This window comes from Bombus fervidus, chromosome 16, assembly GCF_041682495.2.
Source record: "Bombus fervidus isolate BK054 chromosome 16, iyBomFerv1, whole genome shotgun sequence".
Lineage (NCBI taxonomy): Eukaryota > Metazoa > Arthropoda > Insecta > Hymenoptera > Apidae > Bombus > Bombus fervidus.
Genome location: NC_091532.1, coordinates 3,104,056 through 3,130,241, shown reverse-complemented (window position 1 = coordinate 3,130,241; position 26,186 = coordinate 3,104,056). Strand labels below are relative to the sequence as shown.

General features: G+C 40.7%; 1 protein-coding gene across 10 annotated transcripts in view; it reads right to left on the bottom strand.

Annotated features, from left to right (window-relative positions):
- The window catches only part of LOC139995526 (uncharacterized), a 261,227-nt gene that overhangs the window by 191,117 nt on the left and 43,924 nt on the right, over positions 1–26,186 (bottom strand). For all 10 annotated transcript variants that reach the window (XM_072019115.1, XM_072019116.1, XM_072019111.1 and 7 more), the window contains exons 7-8: positions 15,096–15,350; positions 956–1,207 (exon numbers count right to left, since the gene is read on the bottom strand). In XM_072019115.1, coding sequence (XP_071875216.1) covers positions 956–1,207; positions 15,096–15,350 — 507 coding nt within the window. The remainder of the gene's footprint in view (positions 1–955; positions 1,208–15,095; positions 15,351–26,186) is intronic.

Sequence of the window (26,186 nt, the reverse complement as noted above, 5' to 3'; positions counted from 1 at the left end):
GAATAACGATTCTATTAATTCGGCTATACTCCAGTCCTATCTTATGATGTTTTTCAGAATATCATATTCGAAGCACTATAGAGAAACACAAACAGTGCATTCAAATCGTTTAAAATCGTTGAATATAGTTGAAACGCGAAAATGAGTTAAGAGTTCCATGTAAGAAACGGCATGGAACGTGTTCCGGATTTTATTCGATTCGATCATACGCGGACGTAACGCATGCACCAAGTATGCAAGATAGTTTTTTGTACTCGAAACGAAACAATAGCCGTTAGCTAATAAGGATCAAGTTCACTTCCACAGTCAGGTGTCCATCCTCGAATAACCACGCGGTAACGTCTTCCAAGCCGATCCAATATCGAAGCACAGGAAACCTAGCTCGACAAATATTTCCAATTTCTAAAATTCTCGAGCATCTACAAAATATACTCGAACTGCTTCGTTTTTAAATCTTAGCTGTTAAGCTTCACATCGATATTCCCTAGTACGAAAAATTACACTGAGAACCGTTCGTTAATGCTTGAAATATTCTTCTCAATTCGTCACACGAATCAATTCGAGTTTCACTGAAACACCACAAAGACACCACTAAGTATATCGCCCACGGATCAAAGACTTTCTCGAGCGTAAATCAAAGACTAATCAACTCGCGACGAACGAGCCGGATCCACCGCTAATCCACGGGTTCATCTTCGTTAACGAATCCACGAACACATAGGCACACGTGCGATACACCATGGATCGTCAACCGAACAGTCACCTCGCTCTAATCAAGCAAACTTCCTCCCGAAGGCTCGTGCTCCATTGTTCTTCGGTAACAGTTTGGGAAACGTTGCCATACCGGTTTCACGACTCTTCTATACAGTGTATGTTCTCGACCAGCGAATATCCCGCTAAATATCCTTGCTGCAAGAAGAAAATAATTGCAAATATATGTATTTCGTGTACGCACCTCGAAATAGGATCCGTCGCTGATCGATCGATTCTCGGAAGACGCGTCTGTATCGGACAGGTCCGTTCTGCTAGTGGCTGGATCCTCGTAGTATCGCGATCTCGTGGCTCTGTGGCGTTTCGAACGCGTCGAACGAGCCGACTGACCCGGGGATTCCCTTCCAGAACCTCGCGAGTGTCTACGGCTGAGTCGAGGCTGCTTCGTGACTGGCTCCTCGTCGCTGTCGCTACTGCAGCGGTAAGGCACCAAGTTCTGAAACACGCCGAACAGTCGAATCACTTCATCTGATAATCTTCGTTCGTCCGCCACGCCTGTTACGTACCAGTCTCTGATTCTATCAAAATGTCTAGGTAAATCGGTCTGCCTACCACGCACGTGTTTATGAATCCTTTGTCGGACTCGAGGATGAACTCTTCGAGGGAATTATTGGATAGTTTAAATCTCTGTCTCGTGATTTTAGTTTTTAGTTTCCTTTTGGTTTTGCGAGTTTGTGTTTTTGTCGGATCAAAGTACGGAGACTACGGATTCGTGCATTGTATTATACGATTGCGAGACAAAATTGAATCTTAGAATAGCGATTGAATTTTGATCGACGTACTTTTTGTTATAAATATAGCTTGATGGTATAATTGTGGAGAATAGATTTTGATACAATGTTACCCTTTTATTGTCACTGTATTTACGTAGAATGAAAAGAAAAACGAAATAGAGAGTCACTGGAACGTCGAATATAAAAGAGAGGAGACTAAAGGAACAATATGTCCGTTTCTATAGCAGTAATTTCTTGTCGACGAGTATCGTGAAAGAGACAACGAGAAACTGGGCGCGGCAAAAATTAGACGAGAAACGTGTATCCACAAAGCTTGGAATAATTTTTCAACGGTTTTATCCTATCCTCGATTCAAACTAATTTTACGCTGGCGCCGATCCAACTCGAGTTTTCTGTGAATTCGTATAAAACATCGTTTCCTCCTTCTTTGCTCTCCAAAATTTCCATCAGCCTTCAAATCTCGCCCGTGCCGAAAGAAATTTCCGCTCGTGTCTCGCGTTGTGCAACAATACGAATTAACACGTTTCCTGTCAGGGTGACACTCGCGGACCATAGTGTATTTAGCATTTTTCGTATCGATAATCTTTTTTGCACTTTGAATATGAAATCTGCTCGGCTTTCTTTCTCTTCTTCTGCATACATTTCAAATGCAAATGTTAGATCGAAATTAATTCGAAATGAAAAATTCTAACATGTTTTCCCGTTTTCCACGATATTAAGCCATAATATATTCCCGAGAATCTCTAGAAATCCATACGCTGTTATTAAACGAAAAACGAAAGTGAAAATCGCGAATCATAATGCGTAGTCGTAGCGAGCCTCGATTATTAGTTTCTTTTCAACGATACACAAAGGCTGGAAACGATTACGAGTACGCGAAGCCCCTTTAATTACAGATCGAAATCACATCGAAATCAATGATTATCCCGACCGTTGAAGACATTCACTGGCAAGAGCTGTGCCATTGGCAGCGTGGCCAAGCGACACAACGTGACTAACGAAAGACGTTCGATGGACGCGACTGATACAGTCTAGAGAACGTGTGTGTATCAGCCGACGAATAAATGCAAAATTAATGGTCGATTTCACTGTGGTTCGAGTAAATTTAGACACCGGTGATTTATAGGATTAACCGTATACCTCGGGAACCGAGATATTATTGTCGTATCAATTAAACGCACGCGTTAATCGGACCCAAGGCGTTTCAACTTGATTTCCAATTTCGCGTGTGCCATGGCTTACCTAGCGTTAATTACCCGTCGAGTATTTAAAGGACCATTCTTCTTTGCCTACTCTTATCATCTCCAACGTGAAAGTTGTAATTTATTTCTTATTAACGATGAAACGGAATTTATTGGAAAATAAAGAAATTACAAGAATATCACGAGTCTCTTCTTGCGTTTCAGTGTACATTACACATGGAAGGATAAGGTGTCTTCTAATGTGAGTTAGTAGTATAAATATCGGGAAACGTGGTAAGTAGATAATCTCCGGTATACGATTGATAAGAGAAAGAAATAAATGCAAGTGCCCGATAAGATCTGTTATGTCTTCGATATCATTCGAGATACGTCCAATTCAGTGGAACTTTATTCTTTAATAATCTTGAATAATCGTGACATCACCGCCTATAATAGTATGTAAAATTTCAAAGTTCTTTCTATCGCAGAAATATTAAAGAAATAGAATGTTTGAAAGATTTTAGACCAATGGTACTTTTACATGAACGCTGTAGCAAGACGTTTCGCCTCGAGTAAATAATCGCGTTTTACGACTTGATCTTCTTAATGGATTAATTTAATTGTTGGTCAAAGCCGGGTGAAAGGCGTGTCAGTGAAACATCCTGATAATAATCGTTACATCTTAGTTAGATCGTTTCTAAGTAGAGCGATGCTTACAAAAGACCACGCAATTTTCATCTAATTTATTAACTTTCTACGATCTAGATAAAGGAATTCTTTTGTACAAACGAACTTAATATTAAACATAAAATGACATTAAACAGACGAAAACATTTCTAACGTTAATGAAAGGAAATTATGTTGTAGAAATATGCAAATTTCAATTTACAATTAGCTACTTGTAAGTAAAATTTAGCAAATGTAGCAACAATGAAATTTTTAATGTACATGCACGGTTAATTAAGTTTCAAACGCTTGCTATTAATTACATATACATATTTTTAATGATAAAAACTTGTTAGATTCTGTTTCTCTCAACAGATAAGCTGCTAGGAAATCTAATCTCCGACAAGAATAAATATACAAAATAATCGGAATTTTTCTCGGTTCTGTTTCGTTCTAGCGCAGAAGCCTCCGATAGTTTAGAAAACAAACTATCTAGCGATAGTTTTAATTGAACTAAACGATAACGACTAGCATAGCTTTGACAATAAACGATGCTTTTTACAATGTTTTAACTACATATAAAATAAATACAGCAGGAATATCGATTTAATAAATAACTTCTTAAATATTATCCCCACTCCACGAATAATTCTGCAATAAAGAAACTCACCGCAAGATCGAACAGGCGCAGGTCGAACTAGACTTGTAATAAAATTATCGGGTTTTGTATTTCCGATTCTTTCAATTGAAAAATAACCTAATACAATAAAATATCGGTACTAAGAGGAAAGCGGATAACTAGGGAAGTTTTCCACTGGTACTGGTAATCGAGGAAAACAAAAAACGGCTAGAGAAGCAGATTCACAACTGTCGGCTAGGAACTCGCTCCGCGTTACTTGGAACTTACTAGAAACCGCAATAAAAAAATAAACGAAAAAGCTGTCCTGGGCAGAAGAGAAAGCCGAGAATACACGCATCTTCTTACTCGTACAATTCTTCCGTAACAAAGGCCGAGAAAAGCCACAACCGTTAATCAACGACCGCCAGAGCTTGTCTGATTTTTGGGCAACCGGCACTTCTACTTGAATCACAGTGACCCCTTTTGAATCTTTATATTATCCTTACTTTCTTTCCAAACACAACTTGCGAGAGTAGCGCGTAATTTAAAAAAATAAACAAATATTTACCATGAAATGTTAAGAATTTGGTTAGCTGAACGGCAGGAAAAAAATGTAATTAGACATTTAAGCAATTTGCAATTTCTAGAATCTTTGAGAATCCTTCAAAACTCTTCGTTACTTTCACTTCTATTCCAACTATTTGCGAAAGGAATGTACACTGTATAAGAAATCTTATAATTAGAAATTTAGTGTTACCACGGAGAAATATATACGCTTATAGTTAATTTGCTAAACACAGAGAAGAAATCTGCGATTCCACTAGAACCTTTTCGACTTTAAAGCCTTGAAGACACTACGTTGCTTTCACTTTAACTATTCGAAACAGGAACACACATTGTACGAAATTTCACAAAATCTTCACCTATCGCAATATCCTTGAGATCCGCGGTACACAATTAAAATCCAATTTCTTAGTCGCTCGATCAATCCTCTGGAACCTTTTAGATTTGCTTCGAGACTCTTCGATCATTCGCGAAAGAATTCCATGCATTTCAAGAAATATCAGAAATTTATCACTGACACTTGGCAGGCAAACCTTACCAGATCCAAAGTAAACAAGTAAAAATCGACTTGTTAATAATCCACGCACTTACGCAATTCTTTCGCCTTCGTGTTTCTCAGAATCGTTCGCAATCGACTAGCTAGCTGCGCCCGTAAATACGTAATAAAGTTCAGCAGGATCAACGGGCCAGAACGGCCGATTCAAAGGTGTTGAGCACGAGGAAAAGTAAATCACTCGCTCTTATTTCGACTGGCTAGTCACGGTTTCGCACCGGGTGACGGGAGCCAAATGCCAGAGGGTCTTTGATCCGCGTATAGAAATTGACTGAATATCTAACTAATATCCAAACTAATTACCTGCGATGGATGGAGGTCCATCTTCGCTGTAGCGTGCTTCGTAGAAGACTGACAGGAATGTCGGGTCGATCAACGATCGTTACCTGGGCGACCTGTTGATACGGGCTACCTGAACGCCTTTCGAGTTACCTAACTGTAACTTGGACTGACGAACGTCTGCCCCCCCCCCTCCCGGTTTTAAGTGTATTACCTGAGGGGTAAAGAATTGAAACGTGTTTTGTTTACGTTTCTCTGTAATAAATTCGATGGTCCCTCTGAGTTATTAGGAGTACAGAGTATACTGTCTTGGCCACTAATAAGTCTTAGGCATTTCCCTTTCTTAATAATTATCTGCAGAATTTCATGTTCGTGCGTTTCTAAACAATATCCTTAGAATCGATAATAGCGAAACTACGGATGTTTGTGAGAAACTACGCAGGACGTACACGATATGTAAAAGTACATCAAATATCTAAAGTATGGTACTCGCTGAAATATTTAATGGGTAAAACAAGCTTTTGCTCGTTAAAAACATGAATTTGCATAAACACCCGCGGTCTACTGTTGTCTATTTCAAGTGACACTCGACGAATTTCGAGGGAACGAACTGCAAAATATTGCGCGTCTGACTGTCCCGTTTTCTACCTAAGTAAAGATTATAGGAAATTACAAAAGTTTAAGAGTGGAAAATGAATGTTGGTAATCTTCAAACGAATGGAAAATACTATTAGGAATAGTTAGGGGTTTATATACCTAAGTATAATTCAGATATCAGATATTGAAGAGATCTAGTCGAATAGATGGGTCTTCAAATGTCTAAAACTTAAGAAGGGAATAGATGGAATAAAAGTTTTTATGAGATATTCTTAAGAACCGTTGAAATATACTACGCTTTTTAGTAGATAGGTATACGTGTTAGTACATATACAAAGAAGATGAATATGAATAAGACAGTAAATTTTACGTTAGAAAGTATACAGTTATTCTACTATCCTTTTATGGTTGACTCTCGTGGATGACTTGATTAATCAATACTTCCGGTTGGTAGGGACCGATAGTCTTTTTCTTCTTTTCCAGCAACGTTATATTCTACGCGAAATCTACTCTGTGTTCGATTACGATTAATATCCTACATCAAGCCTAATATCCAACATCTATCATTGAACGTTTCGTTTAAGTTTAAGTTTATGAACGTTTCCGAGGGAAACATTAAGAGAACCGAGACACGAATGTTTCGCAAAGTTTCGTCTCGCAGCGTGCGACGCGTCATTGCTTGAATAAATTTGCGTCGAATGGCCGTAGTACGGTCCGGCCATGAACTACACCTTGTTCATCGCTATTTAGAACCACCACTTTCGCCTTTTCAAGCCAGCGTTTCCCCGAGAAAGGGACACGGCACCGTGCGTGTCAAAAGATCAACCAACAGAGATAAACGGTACCTCGCTTGGGCACTTTGCACATCAGCGAAACCTCCACCGAGAAAAATGGCTAGGCTCTTTTTAGAAACTGTTCTTCCTTGTATTCGCAGCACGGTGTTTTCTCAACAGGAAGATGGAAGTAAAAAATTCTCGATGATTACGAAACGGACGCAAACGAACGTCAATTTATCTATAAATATTCGTTCGTAAGAATATTTGGTCTTTTATCGTCTATAGATACAATATAAAATAGTTGTAGAGAGAAACAGAGTTGTAAAGAGAAATTTCTAAAGCGAGATATTGGAGTAATCTAATGAGTAAGAAACGAAGAATAATATATGACTTCTTAAAAGTTGTAATCGATAGAAATTTCACTTTCCATTGGTCGATTTTAATTAAAACTATGGATTCTGCTCAAAAATGCAATTGCCCCGTAATCCTTTCGATTTTTGTTCCATTTACTTCGAGTTAAATGACATTAACCCGAGAAATACGACTTTTTCACCGACAAAGATGTTCTTCTAGCCGGTTGATTCGACTGTGCCGCTTATTTATAGCCGCTATAAACGTAAGAGAAGGAGACACGCGAAACGATGTCGTTAGACACGGGCAAACTCGAGCTGTCATTAATCGAACATGTTAGAATACTTCTTCTCTTTACCCGTGACGATTACCTACTGAATCAGACGTGAGCCAAACCGTTGAAAAACGATCGTTCACCCTAGGAAGTCTCATAATGCACAGTGCGGCCATTGAGAAAAATTCGCAGGTTACTCCTGCGTTATTACCCGACGTATGAACATTTGCGCCAGGTATGCCCATTGCACTAGGCCAACATTCGGTATTTTAATTCATCGATGACTAGTGAGAAATTGTTGTACGTCAAAGATATAATGAAATGTCCATCTGTCACTTTCTTTTGTACGAAATTCTCGAGCTTTACGTGAAGACGTTAACTTCGTAATAAAAATGTCCCTTTGAGGAGTCGCCAACGTGACGACCGACATCGAATGAAAGATTCCTTACTGTTTACTAGATATTCTAAGGATTTCGATAGTTTCACATTGCAACTATAGAATCGAACGTTTCGGCAAAGACAAAACGGTTAATTTTTTAATGCTCAAGGTATCGACCCGAGATAATTATTTTATGACTAAATCGATATAATAGAAATAGACGTATATGTATGTATATTAACAAAAGTTGTGTCAACTGACTTGATCTTGCAAAAGGTACTTCCCATTTTTGATACTCACGGAAAGAAAGCTTCGCTGACCCTTCTATCTATCAAAAAGTGCGACCAAGTAGCACGAAACAGATGAAAAGTAATTTTAAGAAATCATAAATAACGATAGGCGAGTTATTAGAAAAATAATTATCCGCTCCAATAAAACAGGTTTTGAATAAAAACACGGTGCAAAGTATAGTCTCTCGAAGTAAGTTACAGTTTGCTGTAATCCACATACAGTAACGTTTAATTATCTTTACTACTCTACGTTTACGGGTTGGCAAGTGATCGTAAACAATTTCGAGTGCGTGAGTGAATTTTCTACCGAGTGTATGCGAGAACGTAAAGAAAAACAGGAGCGGGAAAAGAGGTAGAAAGTTAATCCAAAAATACGGAACAGGACTGCGAGATCCGTACGAGCGGTATAAAATACGTAACACAGTTCTCGCAGAATCAGGACACGAATATTCTCGCGTAGACAAACATTTATATAAAGGAAAGAAGGGAAAAAATAGAAACGATGTCTGTTGGGGATTATGGTGCATAAACGGTAATACAGAAATGGCTATAGTAGCGATCGTTAGACTTGCAAATAAGTAACCACGCGATGCTTAAACGCTGCAATTTAATATTCCCGTATTTCCCTTGGAGAGGTGAAATATATGCGGACACACATGAGTAGATATGCTCCATTATGCGACCCTCGCATGGACTTTCCATTCGTCTCGGGAAGAACGAAAAGTCCGCCACGAGATACGCTCGAAATCGAAACATGGATCGAGTTTCATGTCGGATGAATTTTATTGCTCGGTGCATATTACGTCTAAACTCGTAAAGTGTACTATTGAAATCTACGAAACTTCTACGAAAACTCGTTGCCAAAAGACGAACGTTCAAAGTGTCGTAGACTAAAAAATAGTTAATTAATTAAAATACGATCCGGTAAGATAATTATCAAGAGACAACGAGATCGAAGACTTTCGACGATGTCACGCAAGAGAGCCGCTAACATCCGACCGAAGAGAAGATGTCCTGCCGTCTGTTCGCACGCTTTCCTCTTCGACCGAGCGAACGTTACGGGGTGACATCAACGTTAAATAAACGCAAGCAGGTAAGGATTTATGGGCGTCCTGTAAATTACTTGATCAACTGGCGTGCAAATCATTCGGGAACACGAAAACACGTTCATTCAAATCGACCGATCGAGGCTGAGTTATCGCGGCCTAACCCGGTTCCTTGGGAATATCAGACCTGGTCACGCGACAAGCAATCAAAAATGTATGCAAAACGAGAAACGAGAAACGGAACTCGACCTCGTGTGTCACGTGATATTGCTACATTCGTAGCGAGCACGTGGCTCTATCACTTTCACGGAACAGAGTTGTACTTCCGCGAATTGTTATGGCGAACCAAGGAAATAACAAAAGACGATGGAATATTAATTAATTCGTGAATATGTTTAGTATAGTATCCGAATGGCAGTATTTTTGTCGTCAATGTATCTTTCCGCGTGTATTTTGGGTCGCCGAAGCCGAGAAAGAGGGTCACTTTCACGGAAATGAACAGTTCTAACAATTCGTTCGTACGAACATTTGGCCGACAAGGGTCATAACTTTAGAAATCCGCGAAAGACCGTGATCGTACAGAGAGCGATAAGCGGTAAGCGGCAAAACAAGCGATGACACAATCAATGCCAATGCCCCAAATGCTAATTGTCCCGTCTACCGTTCACTGTATGATCGATGATCGCGATCTAACCGGCCGCAACATAAAAAATGACCCGAATTTGACTCGATCCTCGCGATTCAAATGCGTACAGAGTAATTGCGCACAGTAGTTTAAGAGTAGGAAATTTAAAAAAAAGGTGTCGTCAACATTCATGGAGAAGTCATACGTTAACGGTTGACCGAAATTTTTCACGCCTTATTTGCATATGAAACGAACCTCATTTTCGGCTTCGACGACCTCGAAAACCTCTAAAAACTGTCGTGTCAGCCGAATATTTCGCAGTCCGGATACTATACTAGAGCCGAAAACAAACATAATATCTTAAATCTCTTACAAGATCTAAATTGAGGCCTACATTTGAAAGATTGTTTATGTTTCATTTACTCCGTTAATTCTCTACACGAGTCGTTCGCTACGTGTTAACACCAAGTTCGACATCGATTTCCGTAAGTGAAAATTGTCCTACGGAGAAAACGACGATTTATGGTCACTTGAAACGCCAACATCGATTAATAGGAATATTTTACGCGACTATGGCGCGTGGGACAAGTTCTACCAGTTATATCGCTTCTCTTCACTCTTCTCGAGAGACGAAACAACTCCGAAAAGGATAAATGTTTCCAAAGAATCGGCGAGTACGTGATGTTAGCCATATCGGCGAGACTCGTGTTTTTTCAATGATATCGTAACGTTGAGTCGATATTTCGAACGGTGAGTCACCAAGTTCAGCGATGAAATCGTGGCGATACCATTCCTAAAAAGATCCCTAGCAGCGCACGCTGTCTGGGAAGACTTATGTTCCAGGAAATGCGATCTTTCCGCAATTCAAAGTATTTCATTTCACTTTTACCGCTTTTACCGGGCTTAAATATTAGTTATTACTTTAGTCGTCGAGTTTCCTTGAAACAAGAGCGAGTCTACCATACGAGCAGTTAATCAAATGAAAATTACGGCTTTCCATCTTTTGAAATATTTCGTTTCCTATCGTGTTTCTTATTTTAACAGTATCCATCAACGACAACAGTATCCATGAGAAACGATGGGATAATGAAAATTGGAAATGGACGAGGGGAAAAATACTCTGCGGATAATAATAACTCAATTTTCCGCACCACGATCTCCTTCCGAACATAATTCGACCGATCTATCACAGTCTCCGTCACTCGTTCTTACTACGATATTTACTATAATATCCGATTTTTCGTTTGCGATCGAATTTCACACTCTTCCGCAAATTCGCACGTGCAAGTTTCACGTGCTTCGTGGTAATCGGCACGCGAATATATATCACCGTGGCATCTCGTGCTCCACAGTGAAATTTGCCGCTAAATATTCCACTTTCATGCGCACCCCGCGAGTATCATCGCACGAGTCGTTAAGCATCCCACGAAATGAGGTAATTTTCTACGCGATCGCCGTCAGCCACGAAATCTACCGCCTCGGCCCGATGAAACAGAAAAAGAAAACCACCGTGGAGGCTCGGAGAAATCTCTTGATTAAAAATGAATCAACAAATCGTTGGATAGCTCCGGCTGCCTCCTTATAGTGGATCAACCATTAACTCTTTGAGCATGGCCAATTACCTAACGATTAAACTTGGATCGACTACTCGAGCGGGACCGAGGCGCGTGCAAATTACGTTGCTTCGCTCTTACGTGCAACGTACTATCAACACGCCATAGCATTCAACGTAGTCTTCGTGTTCATCAATGAAAACGGAGGCTGATGTCACGTTTCACTCGAAGGCAGACGAAAGTAAAAATCATCCAACGCGAGATTTCCTTTTACCAAGCGTATAACGACGTGCTGCTTCGCGTATATAAAAAAAAAATCGTGGCCAACCCCCTTCTTCCTCGCAGCCACGTTTTCTCTTCGGGAACTTGACGCGTGTGATCCTTCGACATGCTGGCAAACGTGTTTTTCTGTCTCCTTCACCGAAGAAGGCACTTAGTGGCACTTACCGCGATCCTCTTGGCTACCACGATCAGACAACAAGCTTTTCATCGAGATACAAAAGGAGAAGCACATTTTCGAAGTGTTTCCGGCTAATGAAAATAAGTCGATATTATTCGAATCATCTCAAGTCCGTCATCTTCACATTCGATCTTGACAAGACAAATTAATCGAACAATCCTGTGTTAGCCTACACTGTGTTTCTGAAACGAAGCGACACCGCGCGAAACGAACAGAATCAGCGCGGAGGAAGGCGTGAAAAATCCAAATTCAGGACAGACCGGAAAGCCTTGCCGCGTCGGTACGCCTCGCGTGAAAGTTTTAGGCGGACACACGTTGCATCTAACACGGTCTATGAGCGCGAGTGAAACCGGGCCTTTGTATACACGCGCCAGGCTGATTGCTCACGTTAATCGAACTTTATGCGCGGGATCGCTTTACCGTGCAAACACGTTCGGCCGATATGAATGGCCGGTTGCTCGAAGCGTTCGTTCGACACGGATAAATTTGCCCGAAAAAGAAAAAGTAAAAAAAGGCAGGGAAAAATAGGAAAAGGACGGGAACAGAGAGTAAGAACGTAGTCGCAATCGGTCGATTTATCGTATGTGCTCTCCCCGGATGCAATTCGTCCTAATAATTAACGATTTCCCTGGTTAAGCTGACACTTTTTATTCGATTATAAATTTAGTGCGGACTAGCTCTATCTGGGAGGATGTAGGTTCCGTGGAGGCCGTAAAAACAGGGACACCGCGTTCTCGTGCTTCCTACTTGCTTACGAGGCTGTGTACGATCGGCCCGATTCTCGATACAGGTCGATACGCTTTGCCTGTCCTCTGCTGAGATTCAGGTAAACTGGCGTTTCTTATAATCGACGTAATTATAGAATAATGGTATTCTAGCGTCGATCGTGTAATTACATATTTAGTATTATAAAATAGAATTTGATCTGGTTTCTTAATGACTCGTGAAAGTATTAAGAGAATGCAAATTATTCGTTACACATACGTACAAATATTAATAGAATATTCGATAGAAAATACATTGGCATGCAATCTGAAAAATTGTTGTATAATAGCAGACGCAAAATCCATCTGTAATTTCTCGCTGCCTGTTAATCACGTTGAACAAGACACGCTTCAAGCCGCACAAATCTCATCTCATTCGCAAACACCCACTACTAAGACTGTTCGGCGAACACTCGACGTATTATCATATTCACTTACAAGCCTCCTACATAGAGGCCGGCAGACTTCCTCGTTGCACTAAAATTACGGAACCTTCGCGAGAGCCAATCATCTCTTTAACATACAAAGCGATCTAAGAAACTCGTCGAAGATTTCAACCGTACGCTCGATAATCGTAAAAATAAATACGAAATACTCGCTTAACGAGGATCATCCGAGATACCTAAACTCGTGATAATAGTCGCAAAGTATCCATTGAAACAAGACTCTGTGGTATAAATTGAAGATCGTTCGACGTTTAAAACGAAAAGAAGAAAAAAACAAGGGGGAGGAAAAATATGAGGGACGGACGGTGGAGAAATAAAAGTATCCGATTCTTCGCATCGTGCTGTGGAATTAATAAATTTTTACGGTCAATGCTGGCTGGACGAACTTTCACGTGGTTTCGAGAGAATGAACGAGCATGAAAAGGAACGCATTCGCTACGCGATCGCGAGTTAATGGCCAAACCGACAACACCGAACATCGTGAAATCTTTTTAACGGCGTGCATTCATTTGTTCTTTCACGTGGACACTCGTTCCACTGGGTGGCACGGGTTTTACGCTGCCACTAAAAGGATAATAACAAAAGTAGAGAAATTCCTGGCTGAGAAATCCTTGATAGCACTACGAGAAACTAGTAATATAGTTTCGTAAAATTAGCGTGTCTTCTTTTATTGCTTGCTTTTTACACGTCTGTGTTTGTAAAATATGAATATAGAGGTAGAGAAAATGTTTACGGAAATGTGAGAATTTTATAGCTGAAAAAGAATCACGTCAATGTCGAGATAATTCGCAACTCGATAATTCGGTTAACAGTGCAAAAATCACTTCCACCTGTACAGTTGTTGAAAGTTTCCGGTTATATAGCGTGGTTTTATTAAACTGTTAAGATAACCTGCCTCTGAAAAGACAGGTTTGTTGCATAATTATATACCCTAACTATAACACAATATTATTAAATTTCTTGTAAGAAGAATTTTGTTAATATATAACTTTTACTCGAAATGGAGATACGGTTGGCAGCTGAAAAAATTGTAGTTTTATGTTTTCGAATCTGTAAATTAAAGAGAAGAAGTTAATAAACTAAAAGCACCGTACGCTTAATAATCACATCAAAGACGTCATTCTCTTAACCCATAAATCCCTGTCAATAATTAAGTTACTCAGAGTGCATGTAAACGTGCGCGTAATGAAAACGTGCAACATTCCATTAACCCGGCACACGCACAAAAGTCGAACAGGATAACGTTTAACTAAAACGTTCTCAATCGCGTGCACCGTGAATACGCAAATTCCTCGATAAATACGGTGAAAAGATCGAAGATCATGAAGCATACTGATCTTTGGAGAAACTTTGATGATACGTTCTGATATTGAGCCAGTGATAAAATTCACTTGAATGACGATTACTTCAAATCAAGTTCTCGCAGTCGCGTGAAAGTACTACTAAATGGTACGAAATTTAATACACTGACTTAATTAATTAGAAGCTAATTAGTAAATAATTAAAATACTTTTTAGCAACCGTATCTCAGATAAAATTTGATTATTAATAATATCCTTGTCAGGTTTAACGAAAGTGACGAAACTACGGTAGTACGTTAAATTAATACGAAAAGTGTGATCTGGCAAGGAACTTTTGGAAAAATCATCGATCATCCTACTTTGGTATACTAAGAGTTAATACAGACATGTCCGAACTATGTATTTCTTTTTCAGTTCTCAAGCTAAGAATTCTCTTTTAACATGGAGGTAAATGCGTGTAGTTACACTTAATGCAAATTATCTCCTTTTGTGCTAGAGTTTCTAATTTGGAGTTTGCTCTTCTAGCAGATCGCTTCACGAGACCGTTCCTCCTGACATCTGTTTTTGCAATTCTAATCAGTTGCCATTGTGAATGGACTTATCAAGAATGTTGGTAACGTTAATTCGCTCTCTTCGGCGAGTATGGAAAACAAATTGCCGTTTCGTACAATAATTCCGAGTGATAAATCTTGAACAGGTGTAAACGTTGTATTTGATTTGAATAGAATTAACGCGGTTAATAGTCGGCATCGGTGAATCTTTATTTGCGATTTAGATGAATTTAGTACTTGTTGTTCGCTTAGTCTCTTTTGTGGCAATTATTCGCGAAAGTATAAAATTTAGCAAAAACAAGAATGTAAACTCACCTTACTGCTTATACGAGACACGAGAGTTTCGATGTGACACTGCCATTCCAAAGCTCGTAGAAACAGCAAATGCCATCGGCGTTCCAGAGATCTCGCTGTTCGTAAAGCTTGTGGCGGTTCCCGTTGTTCCCGTTGCTCTGTTTGATCCTGTTCCTGCTCTTTTTGCTGTGCTTGCTGCTGATTGACAACTTTATCTCCTAATTTAACGACCGAACTGACGATTCGACCATGTGCTTCTATGTCTCGTTGGAGTACCTATAATCATAAAAGATTCGTCTTACGGTTACCGAATGTAGGAGTTTATCGTTCAGAAATACCGAGATTATTATAAACGATGGGATAAATTTTGCACGAATAGAATGCAGGTGTTTCGTGTATGATACAGTACAAATACCATAGAAGGTGTCAGTGGCTGTAATATGATTTAAATGCTGTCGTTCGACGTTAAATTTCAAGCTACTAATGACAACCACCAACGAGTACATAAATCAACTAATGTTAAGTATCAAAATTAGTATCATCTTCAGGATTGGAAAGCGTGTTAAGTGAACAGTGAAATGTATGGTTATTAAGTATACGAATATTCGAAAGTACCCGGAAGCCCACGCGAAGATCGATTTATGGGCTTTAAATTGCGTTTCGACCAAGTACCGTTATCAGAGGCGATCTTCCGAAAGTTTTCTTTCACGCCGACCACTGGTAGATTAAGTCATGCATTTACAAGCATGCGCTGCATAATAACACTATTAAAGCAGTACATTAAAATTCCGGTCAGATAAATCGCCGACAAAAAAAAAAAAGAAAGAAGAAATTAACGACTTTGAATAATTATTTTGCCGACCCAGAATCACTGAACGTATCACGAGCCACCCTGAGGTCATGAAACCTTGACAGCTTGATCCTCAAGGTCTCGTATAGAGTACGTCAAAGCCAGCTGTAGGAAACGTGGATATCGCTAGTTGACACCATCGATGTCAGATTTCAAGTCATCTGACCCAGAAGTTGTGGATCTAGCCACGAACCACCACAGACACTGCACAAACCCTGTAGTCGTGACACTCGCTACGGATCACATCGGGGTCGTGACACTTCCAGCTGCCTGACCCCCGGATCATGAGATCCGCCTTGTATCATTGGAATCCACGTCTTACACCATCTCAAGAAATCCCTAGCAAGTTCCACGACCTCAAGGTCCTTCGCGGTTAGGTGGTGCTCAAGCGATTCGAGGATGGCTCAACGTCTCGCGACTTTGTGGTGATCTTTGCTGGGTTTCGCAAGTTCGAAGCATAAAACTCAAGATTCGTGAAACTGAAGAATATTTAGAGCTAATTGAGCGATCTATAGTCCGTGATACACCTCACAATTCAGATCTAATTGACCTGTCCTGAATTACACTATGGACTAGATCACAATCCGATACTGAGCAACTCGAAATCAGCCATCATACTGATATGTCCAACTGATTCGTAGATCTTACGATGGTAAATATAGAGCAACGCTGAGTACTGGAATTCGTTTTACGATTCGAGTCGAATGTATCGATATCGAATGCCTGCAGATAGATCGGTCAACGCCAAAATTTCAACGATCCTCTAAAGTCGTTAGAATCGTTAGCGACAAGATCCAGTTCTGCGTTCTAAAGCTATAATTATCTGATTTACAATTTGTCTAACCTGAAGATTACGAGTATGAAACTTAACAGACCATTTCCTTTAACATTAAATTCCACGACAACAGCTGTTGACGTTTTTGTTGGCAAAATGATTAAGTACGTGTTGAGTGACAGCGACTATTCGCAACTTTCTCGTCTAAATTTAATCGAGCATCAAATTCAAACAGGTATTTCATCTGTCAATTATCCCGTAATAAGTGTAAGTACAAATATAGCACTTCCGATATGCAGTTGAAGTGATACGAAGCTCGTCGCGGCCCAATGCAGACAGCCACACTTTCTCGCTTTTCAGTCCTGTCTTCGGTTTCCTCCTTTCTACGAACGCCTGACCAGGTGAAATTCATCAATTCGAGGCTCGCAGCGAAAAAAAAGGAACGAATCACGCCGAATAGGCGGTGCAGCACGAGAAGGAAAGCGATACGATGCCCGCAGAAATACAACGCGGCGAGTTTCCTGCGCGCGGAGCATCGTTCGACCATGATATTCCCACTGCGAAGGAAGTATAAAGTAGGATTATGATTTTCCTGCCCACGGCGGGATTTAAATTAGCGATAAGAGCAGCCGCGCACGGTCCTCGTTTCCTTTTTGCCTTCCACTCTACTTTCTTATTCCGTGAATAATCATCGTTCGCACATAATTAACCCGGTGTTTTTCTTCAAATTAGCCGTGTGTCTGTTTTACCTCTTCGAGTATGCCGTTACCCCGTACGCGATTTTTTATGGAATACGATCTCTCTGTTTCGAGTTTTACGCGCGAGATCACACCTCGCGAGTCGATCGATTAGAACAGCTCGTTTGCATCGTCTTACACATATGCATCTGTCAATAAATTTCGATATTTCGTACTTACGCGCCCGAAATCACTATTCAGACTGTATACTAAATTTTTACCAAATATATTTTTACGGTAAATATCCTAGAACAATATTGATCACGACGATCGTCGTGTCTCGTTACAGCGTCAATAAAATTGAAAAATGTTTTATATAACAAGCGCCATATGCATCTACGTCGAAGCTTTCTATCGACCTTCGACAGAGCAGCGCGTATCACGATAATCCGTTGCAATGAAATTTCACGTTACCCTGTCGTTGCATCTAGTTTCTTGTTACGTGTAATCAAATACATTGGGCCGGTTATACAGCGTAGAGAGAACGAACGGAGATTTTCAGAGAGGAACGAGAGACGTTCTCTCGCAAGCCACCAGTGGAAGCGTAATGAGCACTGCGTCGAAATGCTTGACTTGCTTCGCGGAAGCAATAAAGGCATTTAACTGCTTTCTTTTGTACGCGTGTGCTTAACCTTTGCACCCAAGCGTAGAGTGTCCGCGTTCGCTGTGCGCCGCGATGACCCGAACAGTGATTTATTTCCAACCACGGCAAAATAGAGAAATATAGAGAAGCAGAAGAGATCCGCCAGGATAACGATCTAATCTGCCCCTTTGTGAAAAAGGAAAATCGCGTGGCATGAATCATCCAACGAGCAGAATCCGGTAGAACGGTCGGTTGATTGCGATGCGAATCGAAAATTTCGTGCTGTTCGTTGTCACGTGTATCGCCGCCAAATCGATTATCGTTTTTCCAAGAGTCGAGTTTTTCCAACAGCCAACGCAACAGACCGCTGTCTGGAAAGCCATTTCATCGCCATTTCGTCCGAACCAATGCCAGACCCCATTGAAAATCCACGTGTACTAATTCTTCTAACAAAATATTCGCAACAAAGCTAATAACCATAAAATTTAACGACCTACCAGAAGTTCGTGCTAGCCGAAAGTAAAAAAAAAACATCATCAAGTCTGACAAAGCTATCCACTTTCCCATCTAACACTAATACTTACTGAAAGTTTACGCAACCTTCAACAGCAGCGATCGACGCAGCTTCTCCATTTATCCTGACACTTGTACATCACGAAACTCGCAATAAGCAAAGTATTTCAAAGTCGTATCTTTTAAGCCATCTCTTCCAGTACTTTGATCGAACGAGTCATCTTGAACGAGATGTATCGACTCGCCCCACGTACTCGATACGAACGAATTTAGGCTATACGCTCGCTGGCGACAATTTGTCGCTTTCGCTCGCATTAATCAGGAGTTCGGTTTCTTCTTCTTTTAAGAACAAGAAAGTCGTTCTGAAGTCGCGTCGTCGAATACCCACACAGCTTTAAGCTCGCATTAAGTCGGCAAAGAGAATTTCAGACCAGTGAACGGGTATTAGAATCATCGAATCAATGAAATTTTAGAGTTTAAACGCACGGATAACGCTGGTACTACCAGTTCGATCAACCTTCGTTCACACCTACTGTATCTGTTCCAGCGACTATACGATCTTTGTCTCCTGCGAAGCGAAGTAGCTGGAATCAGCAGAGAACAAAGACGTTGCGAGTCCCGAGTCTATCCGCAGCTCGCATTAGCCCACTTTCTCCCATAGATTGCGTACGATTACGCGCGATTGTTCCACTTTATCTGTCCGCGGTGCGGACCGTGTTGCTTTCGACTGGCTCGTCGGTGAGTTTTTCCCGGCGACTTGGTCTCGTCCGCGCGAGAACAATGCCTGCGGAAGAGGCTCGGTCTTATCTGATATTGAAGATCGACGTTTAGATAAAACATAATTGGCGTTTCGCGGTTAAGACGGTGTTCGGGTATTGAACTACGGAGAAAGACCACGGGAGGAAATTCGAATCGAGGCGTTCACGGAGAGACACACCTGCCTCGTCTCTTCGAGTGAAAATTGCGTGAAAGCCAAAAGAGAAAAAGACCACTAATTTGTTTCGATCGCTGGATTCGATTTTCTTGCCGGTGTCGGTTAACTTCGATTTCTATAGCCGGGAAAGTACACACCCATCAACCGTGGAAAACCTAGCGGTTTCGAACGAGATCATCGAGGACGCGCGGCTTTTCATACGATCTCCAACAGATTGATGTAGAAGTTTAGTTTATTCGAGACGCGTCTATTGGAAATTTAGAAATTTCAGATGGCTCATTTAGATTAATTCACGTTTGTTGGAATAAATGACGTTGCTTTACCTTTGTTCGAATATCTAAATCGAATCTAGAGGTTTGATAGATAATTGGTGTCATGAGTCACGGTCAGTTAAACTTTTAACATTTCATATCGCGTATCGCACTGTTATGAGATTCTTGTAAGTAAATAATAGGGATATATTTAGGACGATACCACGGAGATAAGCGATTACGAACGATAAAAGTATTTGATAGATTTCCTCAAATGCTACACGATACTTCGTACGTGACCGCCCCGACCACTTTTAAAGATAAAGACTTTAAATAATAAAGAATGATTTCTCTAAAAAAATGAACCTTATCTTCCAGTAGAGGAATAGAACATATATTGCTTTACTCTTAGAGACGTGTAAATATTTACAGGAAGAACTTGAATTTCTGTTTGTTAGCTGTTACCGTAGAAGTCGACATCTACGTTTCTACGCGTCGAATTCGCTGACACTTGCGTTCTTTTTCAATTTGTCCTACGAGCTTCGTTTGTAACCAGAGTCACGCGTTCGTACCTTTTCCTTCGAAAATATTACAAACATTCGAATAAATTACATATTTATAAAGAAATGGAAAAATTCAGTCGAAAGAAATGCATTTAAAGTATGTTTTACATAACTTATCCTTAGAAGTTACGCTACAAAGTACCACGTTATGCAGCTTGTGCATACTTGGACTCTCTTTACATTCCCGTGAAGTTTACTTTTTCCTGTACACACGACTCTCCCATGGTCACAAACATTCTTCACTAGCCTTCGACTTGACTAGCTAGATATCGTTCAACGGACATTTCCTTTTCTAAATACATACATAGCACGAAATATTCGTAAAATAGTCTGCTCGTGCAAACTCGATCTGTGTCGTATATTTTTGATCTTCTAATCGGAGAACCAACTTCTTTTCCAAGTATTTGCGGAATAATCTTCCCGCGTTCTATATTCATATCAAAATAGCTACAAAGAAAGAAAAAAGAGGATACGATAACGGTGGAAAGTCCAAGGGAGCACGTCCCGTAAAAATGCTATCGAAAGTATCAAGCGTAACGGAATAAATACATATTAGAAAAGTTATCTAAATCTTCAGGCACGAAGTTACATTTCACTAAATTGAAGTCGGCGGGCTGTGCGAAAAACAGGATCGATCTCGGAGAAATCGTAAACATTTAACAATTCTATTAGAACGGATCGATATGTCGGTGAATATTCTTAAAACAAATCGGTAAAATTATTATCGAGATCGATGATCTAGCGGAAATCGAAAGTTCTCGAAGCGGTAAAATTGAGTGGTTGTCGGTCGGTGATCGAAGCTGTTAAAAATCAACGAGGAAACGCGGCTTATGTTCAACGTCCGCTAACTTCGTAGAAAATGTAACGGTGTTGAGTTTCCGATCTGTTGAACTATCGAGCCACGCATCGAAAAAGATTTTCGAGACGACGTTCGATCGCTCCATCTCGGAGCAGCGCAGCGCGCGGCGTTACGCTGCTTTTATAGTAGAAAGTTTCAAACACGTGCCGATACATCATAGAACAATACGCCACATGCTCTGTTCCTTGTTCCGACTTTACATCGAGTTAGTCGAGTACTTATTTCCTACCCTGCAATCGCGATTCGGTTTTACCGATGGATGAATTTTTGTCCCGGCAAGAATTCTGATATGAAACCGTGGTTATCAGATCGGTGATTCGATTGTAAGCAACTTTGGGACAAATGGACCGTTAATCTTGCAAATTATCAATCGCCGTTGATTCCATTTGCGAATCGATAACGTAGCTCGAACGACCGATATTCTAGCGATTGCGGCAAAAACCGAAAGCTAGGATCGCTGTTCGTTTATTGCGAGATTTTACACGACTGGATCATATTTCCTTCCCATAAAAGTTTTCAATTTTTGCGTACGAGAAATTAATAAAACATTCGTTCTTAATTTCCTGTTGGTCGACTCTTCTTGCAGCAGATTCTGGTAACTGTCTACAGAAAATAAAAACTAATTCTTGGAAACAGGTCAACACCGTTAGTTTGTACAAGTTGTCGGAACTTGTTAAAGGATCCGTGCAATCATCCTCGGTGTTTTTTTTCTTCGAACCACGTAATCATTCGGCTTACGTAAACGTTTAACTAAGCGTGTGGCGATGGATAAGCAGTACCAACTGCAAGATACGCGCGGAAGCTTGGTCAGATTTGAGGTTAGAGTAACAGTTTTCGCAGAATTTACGGAATGCCTTTACTATCTCGAGTAAGTGAAGCTCCGTGCTATAACAGGCCACCGACCAAAGAAGATGCTGCGATGCTGGAAATGTAGCGTGCAGAGAGAAGCTATCGTAATGATGCGTTCGATGACGTATCGAGGATGTTTCGCAACGGTATCGGATGATCGATTAGGGATGTAATCGTATGATTATTTCGTGGTACCGTATTTTCAATTATAAAACAGAGTCTGCGAGAAGAAATAAAACCCACGTCCTCCTGTTGCGCTTACGTGTTACTTGCTACTTGAAAATTGTTCGTGGGATGGACGATATTGATTAAGATGTATTTTGTATTTAAATATGAAAATTATGAGGAAATTATGATCGTTTAAAAATAAGTAGCAGAGACTGACAATGTTCCGAAAGAAACAAACGATATTAAATCTAGTTGTTGCGTTAGTTTAACTTCGTATACTTGAAGTCTTCGATAGTTTGATTCTTCGATATAAAAATTCTCAATATTTAAGATCAACGCGGTGTTAAATACGCATGGAGAAAATCATATTCTCTGTATATACGTGAAATAATAATGTTGTCCCAGCGATGACTGTGAAGTAGGCCATAGTGGCAGTAAAGCTCGACTCTGGTGCTATCGCTAATCACGATCGTTTATGTTCTTCGAGTAAAAGTGATGGATATACTTGACCGATGACGAACATTCCGACAGCCCGTTCAATTTACATGACATTTCTCCAGACTCGATTTATGGTACGCGACAGTATATCGAGTGTCGCGTTATGCAAAGCACGATACTTAACGTCACTCCGTATCCGTGAGACACTCGACCAATTGCTCTTTTATTGCTACTTTATCATTTCCAGTTACTACCGTTTCAAAATCTACCGCTTGAAATTCTGACGAGTCTCTGTAGCCTCGTGCAATTGCACGTGAAAATTTGCACGTTCGATCTCCGCGTGTCGGTCCATTACAAAGAATCGTGTCACCGCGCTCAAAAACGCCATAAATATAGCCCTAAATAAGAGCAAAAGTCAGTCGAGAATCAAACAGTCGAATTATCGATAGTTTCGCGCGAAAAAGTTAGCCGCGACTAGCGTGATTCGAGCGTTCCGTAGCACATGTTAAGTCTCGATTAAAGCAGACGTTATTTATAACAAATATAAAGTTTATTTATCCCATAACACGTTCAGAACCGCTTGAATTATTTCGTTTGGTCCTTGATGGATTAAAATTTATCTCGCTTTAGTCCGAAAAATCTTAGTACAAGGCAACCATCGGGTATATCTCCGATGCATCGATCGTTAACTTTCTCGTGGACAAGCATCTCGCTGTTCACGGAGATTCGGTGCAGCGTGTCAGCAGCTTTTTAGCCGTGAGCACGACCTATTTAGGTGGAATACGTCGGTTTATCGCGAGCAGACCGCGTACCTCTCGGCTCGTCGATCGTCTCCATTTTTCGTGTTCGTTCGTGCTGGCGTGCACGCGCGCGAAAGTCCTACCAGAGTTAAGTATCGCGCGACGATATCGTTTTATCTAGCGAATTGATGAAAAATCCGACTCTTAATCTGGCGAACAACCGTGCGTGCTGTCGTGACATACGGCAGTCGTGGTAAAGGCAACAGTCACGATTCCGTTTTCCTTTTGCACGTTACGTAATGCTTGTTTTATCGGTTCGCGTGGAAATTTCGTTGTGACGCCTGTTATGGCGGCTCTTATGGCCTTCCAGTAATTGCACAGCTACCCACCAGAATTATACATTGATTACGTCGCTGCGTGGAATCTTATCGTAGGTCTGGGATTTCTCGTATGGAATTTTTTCAAACGGCGTAGGAACACGTCGGATAATCTCGCCAGTTGACGTTACACGCTTCTGTTGGGCGCGGGAAAACTCATATGGAAATTTTATTGGCCTCGGGATCGATAACCGTGACCGGAAATGCATTGTTTCTCGTTACGTTAATCGATGGAATTTTATTGTAGGAGCTGGAACTTTCGAAGCGACTCTTGCATGGAAATTCTTTTTATCGATGCTGGAACAGGTTAACGAATACCGCGAATGGAAGCTCCAAACAAAACATGACCAAACTATTCGTTCTTTTTGTATATCGTACTTTTATTTTAACGTCTCGAAAAGAAACGTACTATCTAATCTAATATCTATAACGAATCTTGAAGAAATCTCTCCACTAACTTGTTTTCATCTAACGAAGAAACTTCCAACTCGCTCTCGTCCAAGCAATTATCTACCATCGATAGGATACACGCTTACCTACTTCCCACAAAAATGTCTTGAACCCGTCCCACAATTTTCCACGCGATTTCCTATCCTCTCCGCTCCTCGTTAAGCCTGCATCGTTTAATTCCACGTCGAGTTCAAGTCTAAAAACCGCTAGAACGCGGCAACGAGCACATCTATCCATGGGAAAGTTGGAGGATAGGTGTTAGAATGTGACGGAGTAGCGTGTGCTCGGAAGAACCGAGGACAGGGGCGTTCTTGTCCGTGCAACCGGCATAAAGTAGTCCATAATTCACGGTTGAATCCACGCCGAGATTACGGTTACGCTGAAACCGCTGGCAGCTCGCTGTCTCGGTAGCCGTGCGCCAGGTATCGACCGACAGTTATTGACTTTCATGCCAGTCCGCGGATTCCCTGTATCCTCAATGGAAAACAAATCGCGCGATCTACGTGATCTCGATACGATTCTCGCTAGATAGCCATGGATCTGAATGAAATTATTGCATGGAGTCTCGGAGAACTGGATCGGTGAAAGGTTGTGATTTGTTGCGTTGGAGATTGCAAAAGACGATTGCGATGAAGCTCAAAAAATATCGCAATTATAAGTACTAAGTGGAAATGAGTTAACGATGGTTTAAATTAATCTCTCGCAGTCGGAAAATTTAATTCGTTACCGTACGTCGTAGTCGCTGGGTCTATCGGCTGTCCTTCTAAAAGCTGTCAGAATACCCGGCAAAGTGGAATGACGAATGAATTAAATTATCGTTGGCTTCTGACAGGATGTTGTGTGTGTTGCGGATAATGGTAAAAGATAGCGAATAATAACGATAAGATAAAAGCAGGGGGAATTAGAATATTGTTCAATCCGGAGAGAGTTTAAACGAGGAAAGTTCGTGATGTTGTAATAATAGAGCGGTAATGTTACGATGTTGTAGAGCTATGTTAAGTTTATGGTGATTAGTTTAATGATGCTATGAGATAAAATAACAACGTCTAGCGATTGAATCATCTACCGCAGCGTAGAGTTAATAATGTATTTTATAAAACTCGTGTAGTCGGCTTCCTCTTCACGAGCAAGAGGGTGTACATGAAACTGCGAGTACATTAAATTCTAATTTTTCTTACGAGATTACTGCTGATATAGATTATCCGTTAATATACCGTATGATCGTTTCTTTCTTCTTTTTTCATTCTCCTTTTCTTATTTCCGTCGACGAGATTCTTTTTACTTTAAACAAAAAAAAAAACCTTGGATGGTTGGAAACGCAAAATTATAGTTTACACGTAAATCTGCACTCCATAAATTATCTTCCAATCGCTTGGAACAAATTGTAACAGAGAAACAGCGTAGAAATTCTAAACATAGAAAACTCTTATTACAAGAAGAATTCAGCAAGAACAGTTACCACCATCGATAGGAAGAAGAAACATTAAAAGAAGTCTTCTAAAATTTTCCAACATTCTATCGAACCAATTTTACAGCAAGGGGTTAAAACGAACCGTTCGGAAAGAAGAAGAAAGGTCTCGCGAGGTGATTCCTCGTGGGTGTACGGAGTCACCATCGTCGACTATAAGAACCATAAGACACGATTCGCGTTGATGTTCGCCGGCGCGCGTTCGCCAGGCGAATTGAACGGATTCATAGCGTAGGCGTGCAAACACATCCACGCACAGTCAGTCTCTATAATCGTGGCCCGTACCGATTTGAATAGGAAGTCGAGGCCGATTACCTTGGCAGCGTGCTTCAACCGTGTTATCAAGAAAAGTCGGCGTGTTCCTGAAAATCTAAGCAACGGCGTACAACACATTAGCCTACACGCAGCCAAGAATTATGGACGCGATTACGTTTCTCCGTTTTGCACGATCACTCGAATACGCGGTTCCAAAAGCATTTACCTCCGACGATATATCCGTGATTATTCGCTGCGCGTGTACACTGTACGCGCGCCGCTTGTTATTCCTATTAGCAATG